This window comes from Colobus angolensis, unplaced genomic scaffold (genome assembly GCF_000951035.1).
Source record: "Colobus angolensis palliatus isolate OR3802 unplaced genomic scaffold, Cang.pa_1.0 Scaffold102, whole genome shotgun sequence".
Lineage (NCBI taxonomy): Eukaryota > Metazoa > Chordata > Mammalia > Primates > Cercopithecidae > Colobus > Colobus angolensis.
The window spans coordinates 4,033,411-4,051,424 of NW_012111142.1; the positions used below are offsets into that span (position 1 = coordinate 4,033,411).

Sequence of the window (18,014 nt, forward strand, 5' to 3'; positions counted from 1 at the left end):
TATATTTTTAAATGAGGAAAATAAATTAGATATATCAAAAATGCCAGTATTTAGCCTAAGTCAGAACCAGCTGCATTTTACAGGGCTCTGTTTTTAATTCTATTGTTGATTAATTGATATTCTATTTATTAGGTAAATTCAAAAGACTCTGAAAAGGCCACCATTTACATGGGTTCTACCTGTAAGAACAGATAGAACTGTTCTTGTGACAGCCAGGTATTTTATTGCTTTAGTTAATAACTGCACTTATAACATGAGAATTTCATAAATGTAATCAACTAAAAACAGTACCACATAAAAATAATTGTTAGCCAGATGAAAGGGATAGAAGTGGCCAGGCATGATGGCTCATGCCTGTAATCCCAGCACTTCAGGAGGCCGAGGTGGGAGGATCACGAGGTCAGGAGATCGAGACTATCCTGGCCAACGTGGTGAAACCCTGTCTCTACTACAAATACAAAAATTAGCCAGGCGTGGTGACATGTGCCTGTAGTCCCAGGAGGCTGAGGCAGGAGAATTGCTTGAACCTGGGAGGCAGAGGTTGCAATGAGCCAAGATTGCGCCACTGCACTCCAGCCTGGGCGACAGCGCAAGACTCCATCTCAAAAAAAAAAAAAAGAAAAGGAAAAAAAGAAAGGGATAGAACTATAAAGTCAAAAACTAGGACCAGAATATTATTTAATTATCACACCTTTTTTTTTTTTTTTTTTTAGATGGAGTCTTGCTCTGTCGCCCGGGCTGGAGTGCAGTGGCCGGATCTCAGCTCACTGCAAGCTCCGCCTCCCGGGTTTACACCATTCTCCTGCCTCAGCCTCCCAAGTAGCTGGGACTACAGGCGCCCGCCACCTCGCCCGGCTAGTTTTTTGTATTTTTTAGTAGAGACGGGGTTTCACCGTGTTAGCCAGGATGGTCTCGATCTCCTGACCTCGTGATCCGCCCGTCTCGGCCTCCCAAAGTGCTGGGATTACAGGCTTGAGCCACCGCGCCCGGCCAATTATCACACCTTAAACAGATTCTATTTAACACTGAAACTCAAGTTTATTTATTTATTTATTTTTTAAGAGATAGGTCTTGGCTCTGTCGCCCAGGCTGGAGTACAGTCGTGCGATCGTAGCTCACTATAGCTTTGAATTTCTGGGCTCAAGTGATCTGCCCACATGAGCCTTCCAGGTACCTGGAGCTACAGGTGAGTGCCACTACGTCTGACTATATTCTTATTTTTATTTTTGTAGAGATGGGGGGTCTCTCTATGTTACCCAGCCTGGTCTTGAACTCCTGGCTTCAAGCAATCCTCCTGCCTCTGCCTCCCAAAGATTACAGAAAAAAGCCACCTCGCTCAAACCTCGTTTCATTTTTAACGGCACTTGAAGGTCGAGGTGAACATACATAAAACTAACATGTCCAAAATTTTAATTGTTTATTTAATTTTTAATAGGTATCAGGGGCTACAACTGGATTATCCTTCCAAATGTTTTCTAGATTTTCCAAATTATATTAGTTCTAATTTTCATTAATCATGGGTTTTTCTTTTCTTTTTGAGACAGTCTTGCTCTGTCACCCAGGCTGGAGTACGGTGGCACAATCTCAGCTCACTGCAACCTCCGTCTCCCAGGTTCAAGCAATTCTCCTGCCTCAGCCTCCTGAGTATCTGGGATTACAGTTGCCCACCACCACGCCCAGCTAATTTTTCTATTTTTAGTAGAGACAGCGTTTTGCCATGTTGACCAGGCTGGTCTCAAACTCCTGACCTCTAGTGATCCGCCCGCCTCGGCCTCCCAGAGTGATGCGATTACAGGCGGGAGCCAGTGTGCCTGGCCAAAAATCTTATTTTAACAAGAATAGAGATGCATTCCATTAGTCATTGTCGAAAAACTCTCCTTAGCAAGACCTTATCTCAAAAAATAAATGTTAAATTTTTAAAAAAAAAACTCTCCTTACCACACACATGGATACCTTCCTTATGTAATTTTAAGCCAATAAATTTTCAACACACAGGTTAGAAAATGGTGTCAGTTCCTCCTAACAATATAAAAATACAAGCAAGCAAAATACATACTAACACATCTTACAGCAAAAAGAATGAGTATAAGTTCCTTTGTAAAACTAAAACAGGAGAAATGAAGCTAAATATTTCCATGAGAAGATACAACTTTACCTGAGCCATCTGTTGAATGACTGAGTTAAAGTCTTCATTTCCCAACTTTGGGGTCCAAGGAAATAACCCAGATACAGTGGAGTTATTAGAGGGCCTGTGGACATTTCCATTAGTAATGGAACCATCTGTGAACACTAACAAACCTTTCCTAGAAAAATCAAAGTGGGCTGAACAATCTGAGGGTATATGGTTGAGCTGTTGGAGAGAAAAAAGAATCATCAACAGAAATCTATAGAAAAACTGTTTCTAATTATTAAATATATTTTAACCATTACATGGATAATTTGTACATTAAATACATACATGGGAAAGAAATAAGGTAAAGGTAGATCAATCTGTGTATTCACAAGGCTAGCAATTTTTTAAATTTAGTATTACACAAAATGTTTAATAGTTTAAAATTTGTTCTTATTTCCTGCCTTCTACCACTACTTTGTACACTGACATCTTACTACACTTCACATATACAGATGCATCCAGTCATATAACAGTGTAAGGTACTAAACCTTTTTCCATTTATCTATACATTTCCATGTGGGGAGCCACAAAAGATCCACAGGTAGCACATAACGATAATAATAACTGTACTTATTGAGTGCTTGCTATGAGTAAGTACTGTACCAGGATGATTACAGGTATTATCACTTCATTCTTACAACAGTCTGATGAGATATCATTATCCCATTTTGTGAGCATAAAAACTAAGGCACACAAGGGCTAAGTAACTTACTCAAGATTAGCAGTAAGTGAGTCGTGGAGCCACTTAAACTTTGGTAGAAAGAGGAGAATCATGTAATTATAGTGGACATAATTTAAAATATCATTGGTCGATACAACTGTCAAAACAGTAGAATAAAGGTAACATTAAGAATAAATGTCAGTGGTGAAACCCCATCTCTATCAAAAATACAAAAATTAAATGGGCATGGTGGTGCACACTTGTAATTCCAAGTTACTTGGAAGGCTGAGGCAGGAGAGTCGCTTGAATCCCACGGGTGGAGGCTACTGTGAGCCAAGATTGCACCACTGCACTCAGCCTGGATGATAGAGCGAGACTCTGTCTCCAAAAAAAAAAGAACAAATGTTAGGCCAGGTGTGATGGCTCACACCTGTAATTCCAGCACTTGGGGAGATCAAGGTGGGAGGACCACTTCAGGCCAGGAGTTCAAGACCTGGGCAATATAGTGAGACCCTCGTCTCAACAAAAAATACAAAAATTAGCTGGGCATGGTGTCACATGCCTGCAGTCCCAGCTACTTGGGAGGATGAAGTGGGAGGATTGCTTGAGCCCAGGAGGTCGAGGCTACAATGATCCATGATCACACCACTGCACTCTAGCCCAGGCAAAGACTCTGTCTCAAAAAAAAAAAAAAAAGAATGTTAATAAAACCTCAGAGAAAAAATAAAAAAAACCCTAGCTACAGGGATTACACAGTCCAATGCATAAAATATGATTGTGCATATAACAACTGCAAACTATACAAATATAAAGAATTGCTATTAGGATAGGGTAGTTAGTTACATCCACTCTTAGTCCAACAAGTGTGATAGATTTCTGCTGATCTTTGCCAATTTCAGTTGCTACCAACAGCATTCACTATTGTGATATTCTATGACCAAGAGAAATACAGAAAGCTAAACATCAATATAGGCAGTGCTAAAATTAGGGTATAAATTCTGGTCTAAAGAAAGCAATTCACAGAAAGACACACGTGTAGAATTTAATCCTTAATTGGCTATAAACAAATCACTCACAAAAGACTTAATGGGCAAGCATTTTAGTTTATCAGCAAAAACCATTTTTTCCCAAATTTTGTAAATTTTCACTTAACTGTGATAAATTAGATCCAATTACATTTTAAATTCTGCCCAAATTTCATCTATAGTATAGCTACTATTCAAGTTCAGCTTCCAGAATAGGTGATTTAAAAGTAATTTGCCAACCCTGACCCCAAAACAAAGAATCCAAGAAGAGAGTTAAAACAATTTCTGGTTCAATCTCAGCACCAAACAAACAAACAAACAAAAAAATCCCACAACTACTAATTTGCACCCCTCTAAGAAGAGGTGATATATGTCCCTTACTCAATAATGATGTATTAGAGCCTGCAGAGTCCAGATAGTGTGGTAAATGAGTAGAGGAAACACAATTATATATTTAAATACCAGGTATCCTGCTTCCAAGGAACTTTTAATCAGAATATGCATGAAAGACAATAAATATTTGATAATTAAGAGAAGCGTGACTATTGTGCTATAAGGGCATGATCACTTCTTGTTAGATAAAAGACTTCGGCCGGGCGAGTTGGCTCAGGCCAGGCCAGGCGAGGTGGCTCACGCCGGTAATCCCAGCACTTTGGGAGGCTGAGGTGGGCGGATCACGAGGTCAGGAGATAGAGACTATCCTGGCTAACACGGTGAAATCCCGTCTCTACTTAAGAAAAAAAAAAAAAAAAGACTTCACAAAGAAAATACGCCTGGGTGAGGTGGCTCATGCCTATATTCCCAGCACTTTGGAAGGCTGAGGTAGGAGGACTGCTTGAGGCCAATAGTATGAGACCAGCCTGGGCAACATAGGGAGACCTTGTCTCTATAAAAATTTTTAAAAATTAGCCCAACTGTGGTGGCACAAACCTATCCCAGCTACTCTGGAAGCTGAGGTGGGAACATTGCTTGAGCGTGGGAGGTCAAGGCTGCAATGAGCTAGGATCACAGCACTGCATTCCAGCCTCAGTGACAGAGAGAAACCTTGTCTCAAAATAAAAAGAAAATATATTTAAGTTAAGCACTATTTTATAATTTTGAAGATGCTGAGAATTCTCAAAGCATCTGACCTTTACATATTTAAACAAGTACAAAAACCATATTCTAAAACCAAACACAATTTTTTTTTTTTTTTTGAGAGACAGAGTCTCAACTCTGTCATCCGGGCTGGAGTGAAGTGGCATGACCATGGCTCACTGCAACCTGGAACCCCTGGGCTCACACAATCCTCCCACCTCAGACTCTTGAGTTGCGGGGACTACCGGTACACACCACCACGCCCAGCTACGAAAGAAAAAATTGATTATCGACATTTCTAAATTGTCTATGCCAGTGCTACCCACAGGTTATAGGTTACAGGTCCCAATACAGCCTCTTTGCTGAACTGAGTCCTTAAAGATAATTTGTCTTTGTCTATCTCCTCTATCTTTCTTTGATGGTTTCAATATATCAATATAATATATTAACGTAAAACTGATGGGTAACTTACTTGTCCTTTCAGTTGCTTGATGGACTGCTGAAGTGTGAGTATCTGGTTGAAGAGAGGACTCTTTAGTGTCTCATAAAACACAGATAACTTCTCATTCTGTGACGTGTCACCCTTCTCCTGCAATTTCATTTTCAGGCGATCAAGTACCTGCAGGACCTGCAGTTTATCTTGGGTTAAGATGAATAAGTAGAGTAATAGTTAAGTCCCATCTGAGATTCCATTTTAAAATCATTAATTAATTAAATTATGGAACAATATATCCAGTATACCTGTAGCAGGATTTTCAGGCATTTTGAATTATTCCCTTCAATCACTCTTAAAGATACCTAAAGAAAAATTTAAAAATATAAAAGATGAATTTCAATTGTAGATGGCTATAATCCTGTAGAAAAATTTAGGAAAACCTCAAGAACATTCTTTATCAAGACTCCACTCAGTGAAATTCAAATTATAACCACAATGAGGTGCCACTACACACCCATTAAATAATTAAAATTTAAAAACAGACAATACTAAGCATCAAGGCTGTAAGTGCCTGGAACTATTGTACATTGCTAAGAGAAATGTAAAATGTCACAACCACTTTGGAAAATTGGTAGTTTCTCATAAAGTTAAAAATACACTTACTATACAACCCAGCACTTCCACTCACAAATACTTACGCAGTATTCATGAAAATATACGCTCACAAAAACGCCTGTACATGGAAGTTTATAGCATTTTTATTTATAAAAACCCCAAAACTATAAAAACCCCAAGTGTCTAGAAACAGAGGAATAAACAAATAATGGTATATAATATTCAGAAATAAAAAGGAAAAATTACTGATACACACAAGGATAAATCTCAAAAATTGTATATTGAAAAAAGAAACCTGACCCAAAAAAGGCACAAACTGCACTGTATGATTCCATTCATATGAAGTTCAAGTACTGACAAAACTAATCTACAATTATAAATTAATTTACCTGGGGCAGGGTGATAGGGAGTTGACCATGACAGGCTTCAGAACATGCTACTCTCAAAACATGACATCTTGGCATGTTGCATATTTTAAGCTGAAGGAATCTGAGAAACAGCAGGTGCAGAAAGGACTTCCCCTGAAGCAGATCATAGGATCCTGGTGTGAGAGGTGTCCTCTCTATACCCAGAAGATAGCAGCATCTTAATCTCAAAAGACAGAGTGGCTAGGTGCAGTGACTCATGCCTATAATCCCAGTACTTTGGGAGACCGAGGAAGGAGGATCACTTGCGCCCCAGAGTTTGAGGCCAGCTTGGGCAACACAGTAAGATCCTGTCTCTACAAAAAATTTAAAAACTCAGCCGCGCATGGTGGCACATACCCGTAGTCCCAGCTGCTCAGGAGGCTGAAGCAGGAGGATCACTTGAGCCCAAGAGGTTGAGGCTGCAGTGAGCTATGAACCACTGCACTCCAGCCTGGGGAGAAGAGTGAGACCCTGTCTCAAAATTTAAAAATAGAAATAGAGGAACACCCAGAGGAATCTGAACAAACAGGCCTTTTTAAGTTTTTCCCAGTTTACTCCTCTTAGCTCATATCCCTTTCTGTCCTATCACATTCCACAACTCTTCCCTTCTTCATCAAACCTAACTTAAAAACACTCAGGTTTTACTGTTTCTTTGGGTCTTCACTTCCTTATGAAGGCTCCCATGTCACATAAAACTTATATTAAACAAGTTTATATGTTTTTCTCTTGTTAATCTACCTTTTATTACAGGGGCCCCAACTGAAAACTTGGAAGGGTAGAAGCTAAAGATATTTTCCCTCCCCTACAATGGGAAGGGGTTCAAGGAAGCTTTTTTGGCGTGATGGAAACATTCTGTGTCTTGAAGGGAGTACTGTTTACACAGATGTATATATTTATCAAAATTTATTGAACCAGGCCAGGCACAGTGGCTCACTGTGATCCCAGCACTTTAGGAGGCCAAGGTGGAAGGATCACTTGAAGCCAGGAGTTTGAGATCAGCCTGGGCAACAAAGTGAAACCTCATCTCTACAAAAACAAAAAAAATTAGCTGGTGTGGTGGCTTGTACCTATAATCCCAGCTACACTGGATATTGAGGTGAGAGGATCACTTGAGCCCAGGAGGTCAAGGTTGCAATGAGCCATGCCACTGCACTCTGGCCTGGGTGACAAAGGGAGACCCCATCTCAACAAAAAATAAAAGAAAAATTCCCGAGCTGTACAAATGATCTCAGACTCTTACTAGTCATTTATAGCTCAAAAGAAATAACAGGTATTCTGTGGCTCACACCTGTAATCCCACACTTGGAGAGATCCAGGTGGGTGGATCACCTGAGGTCAGGAATTCAAGACCAGCCTGGCCAACACAGAGAAACCCTGTCTCTACTAAAAATACAAAAATTAGTCAGGCGTGGTGGCGCTCGCCTGTAATTCCAGCTACTCAGGAGGCTGAGGCAGGGGAACTGCTTGAACCTGGGCGGTGGAGGTTGCGGGGAGCCGAGATCATGCCACTACACTCCAGCCTAGGAAATAGATCCAGACTGTTTCAAAAAAGGAAAAAAGAAACCACTCAAAGTGGCATTCTCTATGGATAATGTTTCCTTAATTCCAGTGATTTGATGAAATTAACCTAAAATGTAACATAATTAAAAACTCAAAAGGCTAGCAAAATCCTTTACTATATGACCAAAACGAGACATTTTCAGTGATCATTTTTACTAGTGATACACACTTGTAATGAACCATCAAAGAAATATGAGTATTATACAATCAAAATTTTCTCACATCAACCTGGATATGGTGGCTGAATGAGATCTTTATCTTCTAATTCAAGATCATTAAGCAAAAAAGCATATTGAAAACCAGTAAGGGATGCCATTGGCATTGATAAAAGGTCTAAGTATTCCATCCAAATGTTCACTGGATTCAATGGGAATACCAAAAGAAGTACTGAATAGAACATCAAAGAAATACTTCTGATGTGCTCAGCATCTCAACTGTACAACTCATACAATTACCCAGTGAGAGGTAATTGTGAATAACAAAAGAGCAGTCATGACAGCACTGTACTCTCATATAGCAGCACACAGCCCAACAGGACTGACAGGAGAGGTCTGCTGGTCATTAACACATCAACCTCTCTAAATCAAAGAATGCAAACTAAAACAATAAGATGACATTTTATTTACTGCCAAATCTCAACTGACATTTATTGATTTATTTGAGATAATAATAGTTTATACTCCAAATGTCATGAAAAAATAGGTGGAAATAAAAATTTGCACAATGTATACTGACACTGCTAAGTTGTCCTAAAAGAGTGTGTAATTTTTACTTCTGAGTGTCACTCTGAAATAAATACTGGCAAAGGGGCACAAAGATGTGTGTGCAAGGGTATTTACTGCATTTTTAATAGCAAAACTCCTGGAAAAAGTAAATTATCAAAAGCAATCAGCTCGGGCACTGTGGCTCACGCCAGTAATCCCATCACTTTGGGAGGCCAAGGTAGGTGGATCACTTGAGGTCAGGAGCTGGAGAACAGCCTGACCAACATGGTGAAACCCCGTCTACTAAAAACACAAAAATTTGCTGGGCGTGGTGGCAGGCACCTATAATCCCAGCTACTTGGGAGGCTGAGGCAAGAGAATCACTTGAACCCAGGAGGTGGAGGTTTCAGTGAGCTGGGATTGTGTCACTGCACTCCAGGCTGGGCGACAGAGCGAGACTTTGTCTCAAAAAAAAACAAAAAACAAAACAAACCAAAAAAACCAGCAATTAAAATGATGAAATAGGTCTGAATGTATTGAAAAGGGAATGAGCGGGGAAAGGGTTAACAGCAAGCCTGTGGCTCACTCCTTCAGCTGCAGGGATGTCCAATCTTTTGGCTTCCCTGGGCCACACTGGAAGAGGAGGATTGTCTTGGGCCACACATAAAATACACTAATGATAGCTGATGAGCTTTAAAAAAAAAAAAAAATCTCATAATGTTTAAAGAAAGTTTATGAATTTGTGTCAGGCTGCATTCAAAGCCGTCCTGGTTGGACAAGCTTGGGGGATTCCCTGCATGACAGCTGACTTCCTAGCAAACATGATAAAGGTTTGTAATAGATAAGAAAGGGTCTCTTATTTTAAAATATCAGGATAGATCTGGTCTCCCTTAATTGCCTTCTGTAAAAAATCTAAGAATTTATGGATGTCTGGGGCATGGCTAGCTGGAAAACAGGAGATAATCACAGGCATTTTCTATTTGTGTAACTAAGAGAATAGAGAACTAGAGATTCCCCTTAGTAGGTTCAGTGGCTTTGGAGGCTGAAGCCAGAGAATTGCTTGAACCCGGAAGTTCGAGGCTATAGTGAGCTATGATTATGGCACTGTACTCCAGCCTGGGTGACAGAGGGAGACACTGACTCTTTAAAAAAACTTGACATCATATCTAAAATGTTGAACCCTACTTTTCTACTTAACAGGAATGTTTACCTATGTAACAAAAAAGTCTGTATAATGTGTCTGTATTATTATACGAATTATGTATCCTGATTTACTTAACCATAAAAAAAAACAACAAAAACAACAAAAACGAGAGATTCCCAAAACAGAAAAGGCTTTCTTTAGGAAAAACATTTGTTAATCCAAAGCAAAAAATTGTGTCCCGAGGTTGAATTTTACTTCTGTAAACAAATTAAGAACTACAGTAGGGCTGGGCGTGGTGGCCCTACCGTAATCCCAGCACTTTGGGAGGCCGAGGTGGGCGGATCACTTGAGATTAGGAGTTTGAGACCAGCCTGGCCAACTTGGTGAAAACCTGTTTCTACCAAAAGTACAAAAATTAGCTGGGCGTGGTGGTGGGTGCCTGAAATCCCAGCTATTCGGGAGGCTGAGGCAGGAGAATTGCTTGAACCCAGAAGGCGGAGGTTGCAGCAAGCCAAGATAGTGCCATTGCACTCCAGCCTGGGCGACAAGAGCAAAATTTCATCTCAAAAAACAAACAAACTATAGTAACTCTATCATAAATACATGAAGAAGTGACTTCATATCAGTCATATATAACTGTTTTCAGTATGTTGATACTATGTCTGAATGTAGAAGAAAGTGAAATTCTTTGGAAGTTGTGCCTGCTGGCTGGGGGCTCCTCCAGGAAGGAATGCTCATCTGTGTCTGGCTTCTGCCTCTAACCTCTGAATCATGAGTAAGGTTTGGAGTTGGGTAAGATTTCACATTCATATGAAGATGCTTTGACAATTCAGCCCTTTGCATTAACACAGAGAAGTTATCCAATATGCACAACTGAATGAGGAAGACAGAGTTTCAGAATGAGTGCATTATTTTCGCATGTTTGTAAGGAAAAAAAATGTGTGTGCGTAGGTTTCTAGAAGAAGAGTTAAGCCAAGCATGCTGGCATGTGCCTATAATCCCAGCTACTCGGGAGGCTGAGGTGGGAGGATCACTTGAGCCCAGGAGTTCAACATCAGCATGGTCAACATAGCTAGACACACATATCAAAAAAAAAAAGAGATTTAGAAAGATAGTCAATGTAGTAACAGTGATTACTTCTAGAAAGTAGATGTGAGGACGGAGAGATTTAAAAATTAAACTTTCCATTTTACAACTTTAAATGCTGCAGGTATTAATTTTATAATTTAAAAACTAGGGAGCCAGGCGTGGTGGCTCATGCCTCTAAACCCAGCACTTTAGGAGACGGAGGCAGGTGGATCGCTTGAGCCCAGGAGTTTGAAACCAGTCTGGATAACATGGCAAAACCCTGTATCTACATAAAATACAAAAATTAGCTGGGTGTGATGGTGCACACCTGTAGTCCCAGCCACTCAGGGGGCTGAGGTAGGAGGATTACCTGGGTTCAGGGAGGTTGAGGCTGCAGTGAGCTGAGATAGCACCACCATATTCCAGCCTGGACGACAGCATGAGACTCTGTCTCAAAAAACAAAATTAAAAATAATGAAAAATAGGGCCCAATGCAATGGCTCACACTTGTAATCCCAGCACTTTAGGAAGCCAAGGTGCAAGAATTGCGTGAGTTCAAGCAATTCAAGACCAGCCTGGACCCAGTATCTACAAAATCTATATCTATAGTGAGACCCAGTATCTACAAAAAATTTTAAAATTAGCCAGGCCTGCTAACACATGCCTGTGTCCCAGCTACTCAGGAGGCTAAGGTGGGAGAAACGCTTGAGCCCAGAAGATGGAGGTTGCAGTGAACCATGATTGCACTACTGTACTCCAGTCTGGCAACAGAGCAAAATCAGAAAAAAAAAGTAAAAGTGACAAAAAAAAATGATGGCTATGACAGTCTGCAAGCCACACAGTGGGATAATTGTACTATAAGGCATACACACACAATAGCAGAGCAGAGGTGTGTACCATGTGCTAAGAAAAATCATAAAGAAAGAGTGACTAACACTACCTAAAAAGTTTAGGAATACTGGAATGAGAACACAACAGAAAACTCTCTCATTGTAAATTAAAAAAACAGTCCGGGCATGGCAGCTCACGCCTGTTCCCAGCACTTTGGGAGGCTGAGGCGGGCAGATCACGAAGTCAGGAGTTCGAGATCAGTCTGGCCAATATGATGAAACCCCATCTCTACTAAAAATATAAAAAATTAGCCAGGCGTGGTGGCGTACACCTGTTGTCTCAGTTACTTGGGAGACAGAGGCGAGAGAATCACTTGAATCCAGGAGGAAGAGGTTGCAGTGAGCTGAGATCATGCCACTGCACTTCAGCCTGGGTGACAAAGCACCACTCTGTCTCAAAAACAAACCAAAAAAACAGGCCAGGAGTGGTGGCTCACACCTGTAATCTCAGCACTTTGGGAGGCCAAAGCATGGGGATCACCTGAGGTCAGGAGTTCAAGACCAGCCTGGCCAACATGGTGAAACCATCTCTACTGGCCAGGGGTGGTGGCTCATGCCTGTAATCCCAGCACTTTGGGAGGCTGAGGTGGGTGGATCACCTGAGATCAGGAGTTCGAGACCAGCCTGACCAACATGCCAAAAATACAAAATCAGCTGGGGGTAGTGGCACATGCCTGTAATCCCAGTTACTCGGGAGCCTGAGGCAGAAGAATTGCTTGAACTCGGGAGGCGGAAGTTGTGGTGAGCCAAGATCACGTCATTGCACTCCAGCCTGGGCGACAGAGCAAAATCCTGTCTCAGGAAAAAAAAAAGAAAAAAGAAACTCTGTCTCTACTAAAACTACAAACGTTAGCTGGGTGTGGTGCCGGGCACCTGTAATCCCAGCTACTCAGGAAGGTGAAACAGGAGAATCATTTGAACTCAGAAGATGGAGGTTGCAGTGAGCTGAGATCATACCACCGCACTCCAGCCTGGGTGACAGTGCGAGACTCCATCTCAAAAAAAAAAAAAAAAAAAAAGATAAGGTAAAATAGCAAAAGTAGAGTGACCATCAGTCCTCATTTGCTCTTGACAGCCTCAAGTCACAATTTACCCAGCATCATTATTAATAGTGCTGTATTTCACTCTCTTCGCTCTCCAAAGTGTCTCGGTTTAGGCCTGGCGCAGCGGCTCATGCCTGTAATCCCAACACTTCGGAAAGCCGAAGCGGGCGGATCACTTGAGGTCAGGAGTTGGAGACCAGTCTGGCCAATATGATGAAACTCTGTCTCTACTAAAAATACAAAACTCTGCCAGGCGTGGTGGCACATGCCTGCAGTCCCAGCTACTTGGGAGGCTGAGGCAGAAGAATTGCTTGAATCTGGGAGACGGAGGTTTCAGTGAACCGAAATCATGCCACCGCACTCCAGCCTGGGTGACAGAAAGAGACTCTGTCTCCAAAAAAAAAAAAAAGTGTCCTGGTTTGAGTAATATATAAGGCTACCCCAGGTTAGTGGTTCTCAAACTTCAGCATGCATCAGAATCACCTGTAGGGCTTGTTATACCAGAAATTGCAGAGTCCCACCCTCAGAGTTTCTGATTCAGCAGGTCTGAGGTAGGCCCTGAAAATCTGCATTTCTAGCAAGTTCTCTGGTGACCCTGTGATGCTCCTAGACCAGAGACCACAACTGAAGAACCACTGCATACAGGTGCAAAAGTGCGTGACTTTCTGTGAAAACAATAACTAGCTTTAAAGGACATAATATAAGGTCTCTAGAAGTAGCAGAAAGAGGAAAAAAGACCACTATTACTCCAAGTATAAACTGCAAACTGATGCTTGACCCATAAAGGCACAGGTATCGAAATTGGGAATGAACATTTAGAAACTTTCCTGCAATATGGCAGAGTAAAATGTCTTACATGTAGTAATAAAAGACTTGGCAGCCAGGTGCGGTGGCTCACACCTGCAATGCCAGTAGTTTGGAAGGCCGAGGCGGGTGGATCACCTGAGGTCAGGAGTTCAAGACTAACATGGAGAAACCCCGTCTCTACTAAAAATATAAAAATTAGCCGGGTGTGGTAGCGGGTGCCTGTAATCCCAGCTACTTGGGAGGCTGAGGCAGGAGAACTGCTTGAACCCGGGAGGCAGAGGTTGCGGTGAGCCTGGATCACACCATTGCACTCCAGCCTGGGCAACAGAAAGTCCGTCTCAAAGAAAAAAAAAAAAAAAAACTTGGCCTTGTTTTGTATGTCTTTTTAAAATTTCATTTTTTCTAATAACTTATTTTACAAAAATATCAGTTCTTGAAAGATTATAGAGTGAGGAGCCTGATCTTTCACCACTGATAGTCTGAGCAGCACTGATTTAGATACAGTAATTTGAAGGGGTCCTTGTAAATAATGCTCAGCAGACTGGTCTTTATCCTTTTAGCAACAGGAAATAATTAAAGGCTTTTAAGTAGGGAAGTACTGAGTCCAGATTTCTATTTTTAAAAGGTAATTCTGATAATAGTATAGATTAGTGGTCTTCAAACTTTTTAAAACACACATTCCCATCAGTAAAAATGTGTTGGCCATGTATCTCAATTTATTTTAAAATAAACACATACTACTATACTAACATATGTTTTAAAACATAACATAGAAACTTGAGGGTAAGGTAAAAATGCTAAAGTTTTATTGTCATCTTCCTAAGCTCTTTTTTTTTTTGAGACGGAGTCTCACTGTCGCCCAGGCTGGAGTGCAGTGGCGCGATCTTGGCTCACTGCAACCTCCACCTCCCGGGTTCAAGCAATTCTCTGCCTCAGCCTTCCAAGGAGTGGGGATTACAGGTGACCACCACTATACCCAGCTAATTTTTGTATTTTTAGTAGAGACGGGGTTTCACTATCTTGGCCAGGCTGGTCTTGAACTCCTGACCTCGTGACCAACCCACCTCGAACTCCCAAAGTGCTGGGATTACAGGCGTGAGCCATCGCGCCCTGCCATCTTCCTAACCTCTTAATGGATCATCTTGCACATTTTGGAGACCACAGGGGAGTATCCCTTGGTAAGGATTAAGGGTAGAAATTGGTTGGCCATCTACCTCTCTTATTTTATTCTATTTTCTTAGAAACAGAGTCTCATTATGTTGCCAGTCTGCATTTGAACTCCTGGGCTAAAGAGATCCTTCTGCCTCAGCCTCTTGAGTCGGTGGGACTACAGGTGCACACCACGAAACCCAAGTATGTGACTCATAATTAGTAAGCTTAAACTATGCCCACAAAGCAGGCCTGGAAAATTACAATTTCATGGTGTAAAGAAATGTCTAGGGAAGAAGATTAAAGCTCTACAAGTACATAAGGCCAGGCATGGTGGCTCATGCCTGTAATCCCAGGACTTTGAAAGGCCTAAGTGGGGCCGGGCGCGGTGGCTCAAGCCTGTAATCCCAGCACTTTGGGAGGCCGAGACGGGCGGATCATGAGCCCAGGAGTTTGAGACCAGCCTGGGCAACATAGCAAAGTCCTGTATCTACAAAAAAAAAAAATTAGCCAGGCACGGTGGCAAAGCTGTAGTTTCAGTTATTTGGGAGGCTGAGGTGAGAGAATCACCTGAGCCCAGGAAATTGAGGGTGCAGTTAGCTGTGATAAAAAAAAGAGTATATGACAAGAGAAGGAAGAAACACAAGTAACTCTGCAACTCACTATCCATCAAACAGCACTCAGGCTAAATGGAACCTATGTCTCACTCAGGGTATGGTCACAGGAAATCTTTGGTCATTCAAACTTTACCTGTTTAGTTAAGAAACCAACAGGGCTTATGGAGGGGGATTTCAACTTTGTTGACATGGTAAAACTGAGTCTAACTTGTCATAGATAGGCTACCTACAATTGGTCACAGCTAGAAATTAAGAAGCCACATTGTACTACTGTCCTCATAGTTGGACCGCCTCCAGAGAAGAACTTTATTATGCTTGGGAGTTTCCACTCCATCATTGATCAAGAGAGTTTGTGCCATGAATTTTTCCTATCTGGTTCACTGTAGAATGTGATTGAAGGAAATTATTATAATATTGTGGCTTTTTAAAACCCAAGGCCTAGGCCAATGCCAATTAATGAAGTATTTGAAGAGAGACAGAAATTTAATTTTAAATTAAATTATATTCTCTATTTTATTATATTTATCATATATATTTTATTAAACTCTTGATGTGATTAAGATAAAAAACTTAATAAATAAAATATATAGGCCAGGCATGGTGGCTCACGTCTGTAATCCCAGCACTTTGGGAGGCCAAGGCAGGTGGATCACCTGAGGTCAGGAGTTCGAGACCAGCCTGGTCAACATGGTGAAACCCTATCTCTACTAAAAATACAAAAATCAGCTGGGCGTGGTGATGCATGCCTGTAATCCCAGCTACTTGGGAGGCTGAGGCAGGAGAACTGCTTGAACGGGGGAGGTGGAGATTGCAGTGAGCCGAGACTACAGTGAGCCAAGATCATACCACTGCATTCCAGCCTGGTGACAGAGCAAGACTTTGTCTCAAAAAGAAAAAAAATAAAATATATATAATAGAATCAAGAATTTAGGCAAAGTAAGGATTCTGCAAAACACGCTTTTTGAGCTCCCAGCACCTCACAAGAATGTAACTCCCCACTGATTTACTAAGATATATGATATGTCTAAGCTGAAATTTGGGGAGAAAAAGATCACTTGCAATCTCTTTGGGAAAGAACAGGTGTTCAGCCTCTAACCGCACCTGCGAATTGGGCAGGTCACCATTAGACCACACATAACTCCCCACTGGGAATTTTCCAGAGCTCATTGAACCAAGGAGTTGGAAGAATCAATGAGCAAGTGTAAATATAATAATATTTATGCTTATCAATATCAAGTGCAAATATCAATGTCAAGCGTAAATATAGTCATGATTTCTGAAGTTATTCAAACATTGAAGCTTTAAGTTTCTAGTGTTTCCTTTGCAGTACAAAGCTCAGGATGTGTCTAATTATCATTCTTTTGTCCTCAAAGTTCAGCATTTAGGAAGTACTGATTAAATGATAAACAAATTTTCCTAGCCAAAGAATAATGGTTGCTCTTCACCAGTACTTCAAATAAATACATCTGCTGCTATACAAATGCAGATTCAAGTCAGGTGTCCTAGCCTTGTGTTCCTACCAAATGACAAGACCTTTTCCCAACACTTTAAATATAAAAATACTATATTTTGGACCACTATATCCCTGGAATTTTGGAAACATACATAAATTCCAGAACAATCCTGACATTGCTTAGGCTTAAGCCTAAGCAATGTTTAAATCCTCCTGATAGTGAACATTCAGGAAATGTTGAAGTTGCAAGACACAACTTTAAATTCAGAATCTGAAATAAAAACTTGTGAATAGTGCTTCAATGAACATAAATACATTTTTTTTAAATGAAATGAAGGCTGGGCGCCATGGCACATGCTTGTAATCCCAACACTTTGGGAGGCCGAGGCGGGCGGATCACAAGGTCAGGAGTTTTTGACCAGCCTGGCCAACATGGTGAAACTCCGCCTCTGCTAAAAATACAAAAATTAGCTGGGCGTGTTGGCAGGTGCCTGTAATCCCAGCTACTCGGGAGACTGAGGCAGAAGAATCACTTGAACCTGGGAGGCAGAGGATGCAGTGAGCCGAGATGGCGCCACTACACTCCAGCCTGGGCGACAGAGCAAGACCCTGTCTCAAAAAAAAAAAAAAAAGAAATGAAAACAGAGTCAGTTTTTCAGAATAATTCATTTAACTCACGCTAATTTTCTCATTAAACTATTCAAAGTTAACCAATGTATATCAATACTCTGCCTATAACTTGGCCACTTTTGTAGGAACAAAGTTAAACTGTTATATGGTAGCCTTCTTTTATTATTTTTAGTTTGTGAGATGGAGTTTTGCTCTTGTTGCCCAGGCTGGAGTGCAATGGCACAATCTTGGCTCACTGCAACCTCTGCCTCCCAGATTCAGGCAATTCTCCTGCCTCAACTTCCCGAGTAGCTGGGATTACAGGTATGAGCCACCACGCCTGGCTAATTTTGTATTTTTAGTGGAGATGGGGTTTTCCCATGTTGGTCAGGCTGGTCTCAAACTCCCAACTTCAGGTGATCCACCTGCCTCGGCCTCCCAAAGTGCTGGAATTACAGGTGTGAGCCACCACACCCAGCCCTTTTTTTTTTTTTTTTTGAGATAGGGTCTCACTCTGTTGCCCAGGCTGGAGTGCAGTGGTGCGATCTTGGCTCACTGAAACCTCCACCTCCCAGG

The 18,014-nt window shown here is 41.4% G+C and overlaps 1 protein-coding gene across 1 annotated transcript in view; it reads right to left on the reverse strand.

Moving 5' to 3' along the window:
• The window catches only part of INADL (InaD-like (Drosophila)), a 472,039-nt gene that overhangs the window by 449,255 nt on the left and 4,770 nt on the right, over window positions 1-18,014 (reverse strand). Inside the window, exons 2-4 of the mRNA XM_011941560.1 lie at window positions 5,678-5,734; window positions 5,409-5,575; window positions 2,156-2,350 (exon numbers count right to left, since the gene is read on the reverse strand). Of these exons, the coding sequence (XP_011796950.1) occupies window positions 2,156-2,350; window positions 5,409-5,575; window positions 5,678-5,699 (384 nt within the window). The 5' untranslated portion in view covers window positions 5,700-5,734. The remainder of the gene's footprint in view (window positions 1-2,155; window positions 2,351-5,408; window positions 5,576-5,677; window positions 5,735-18,014) is intronic.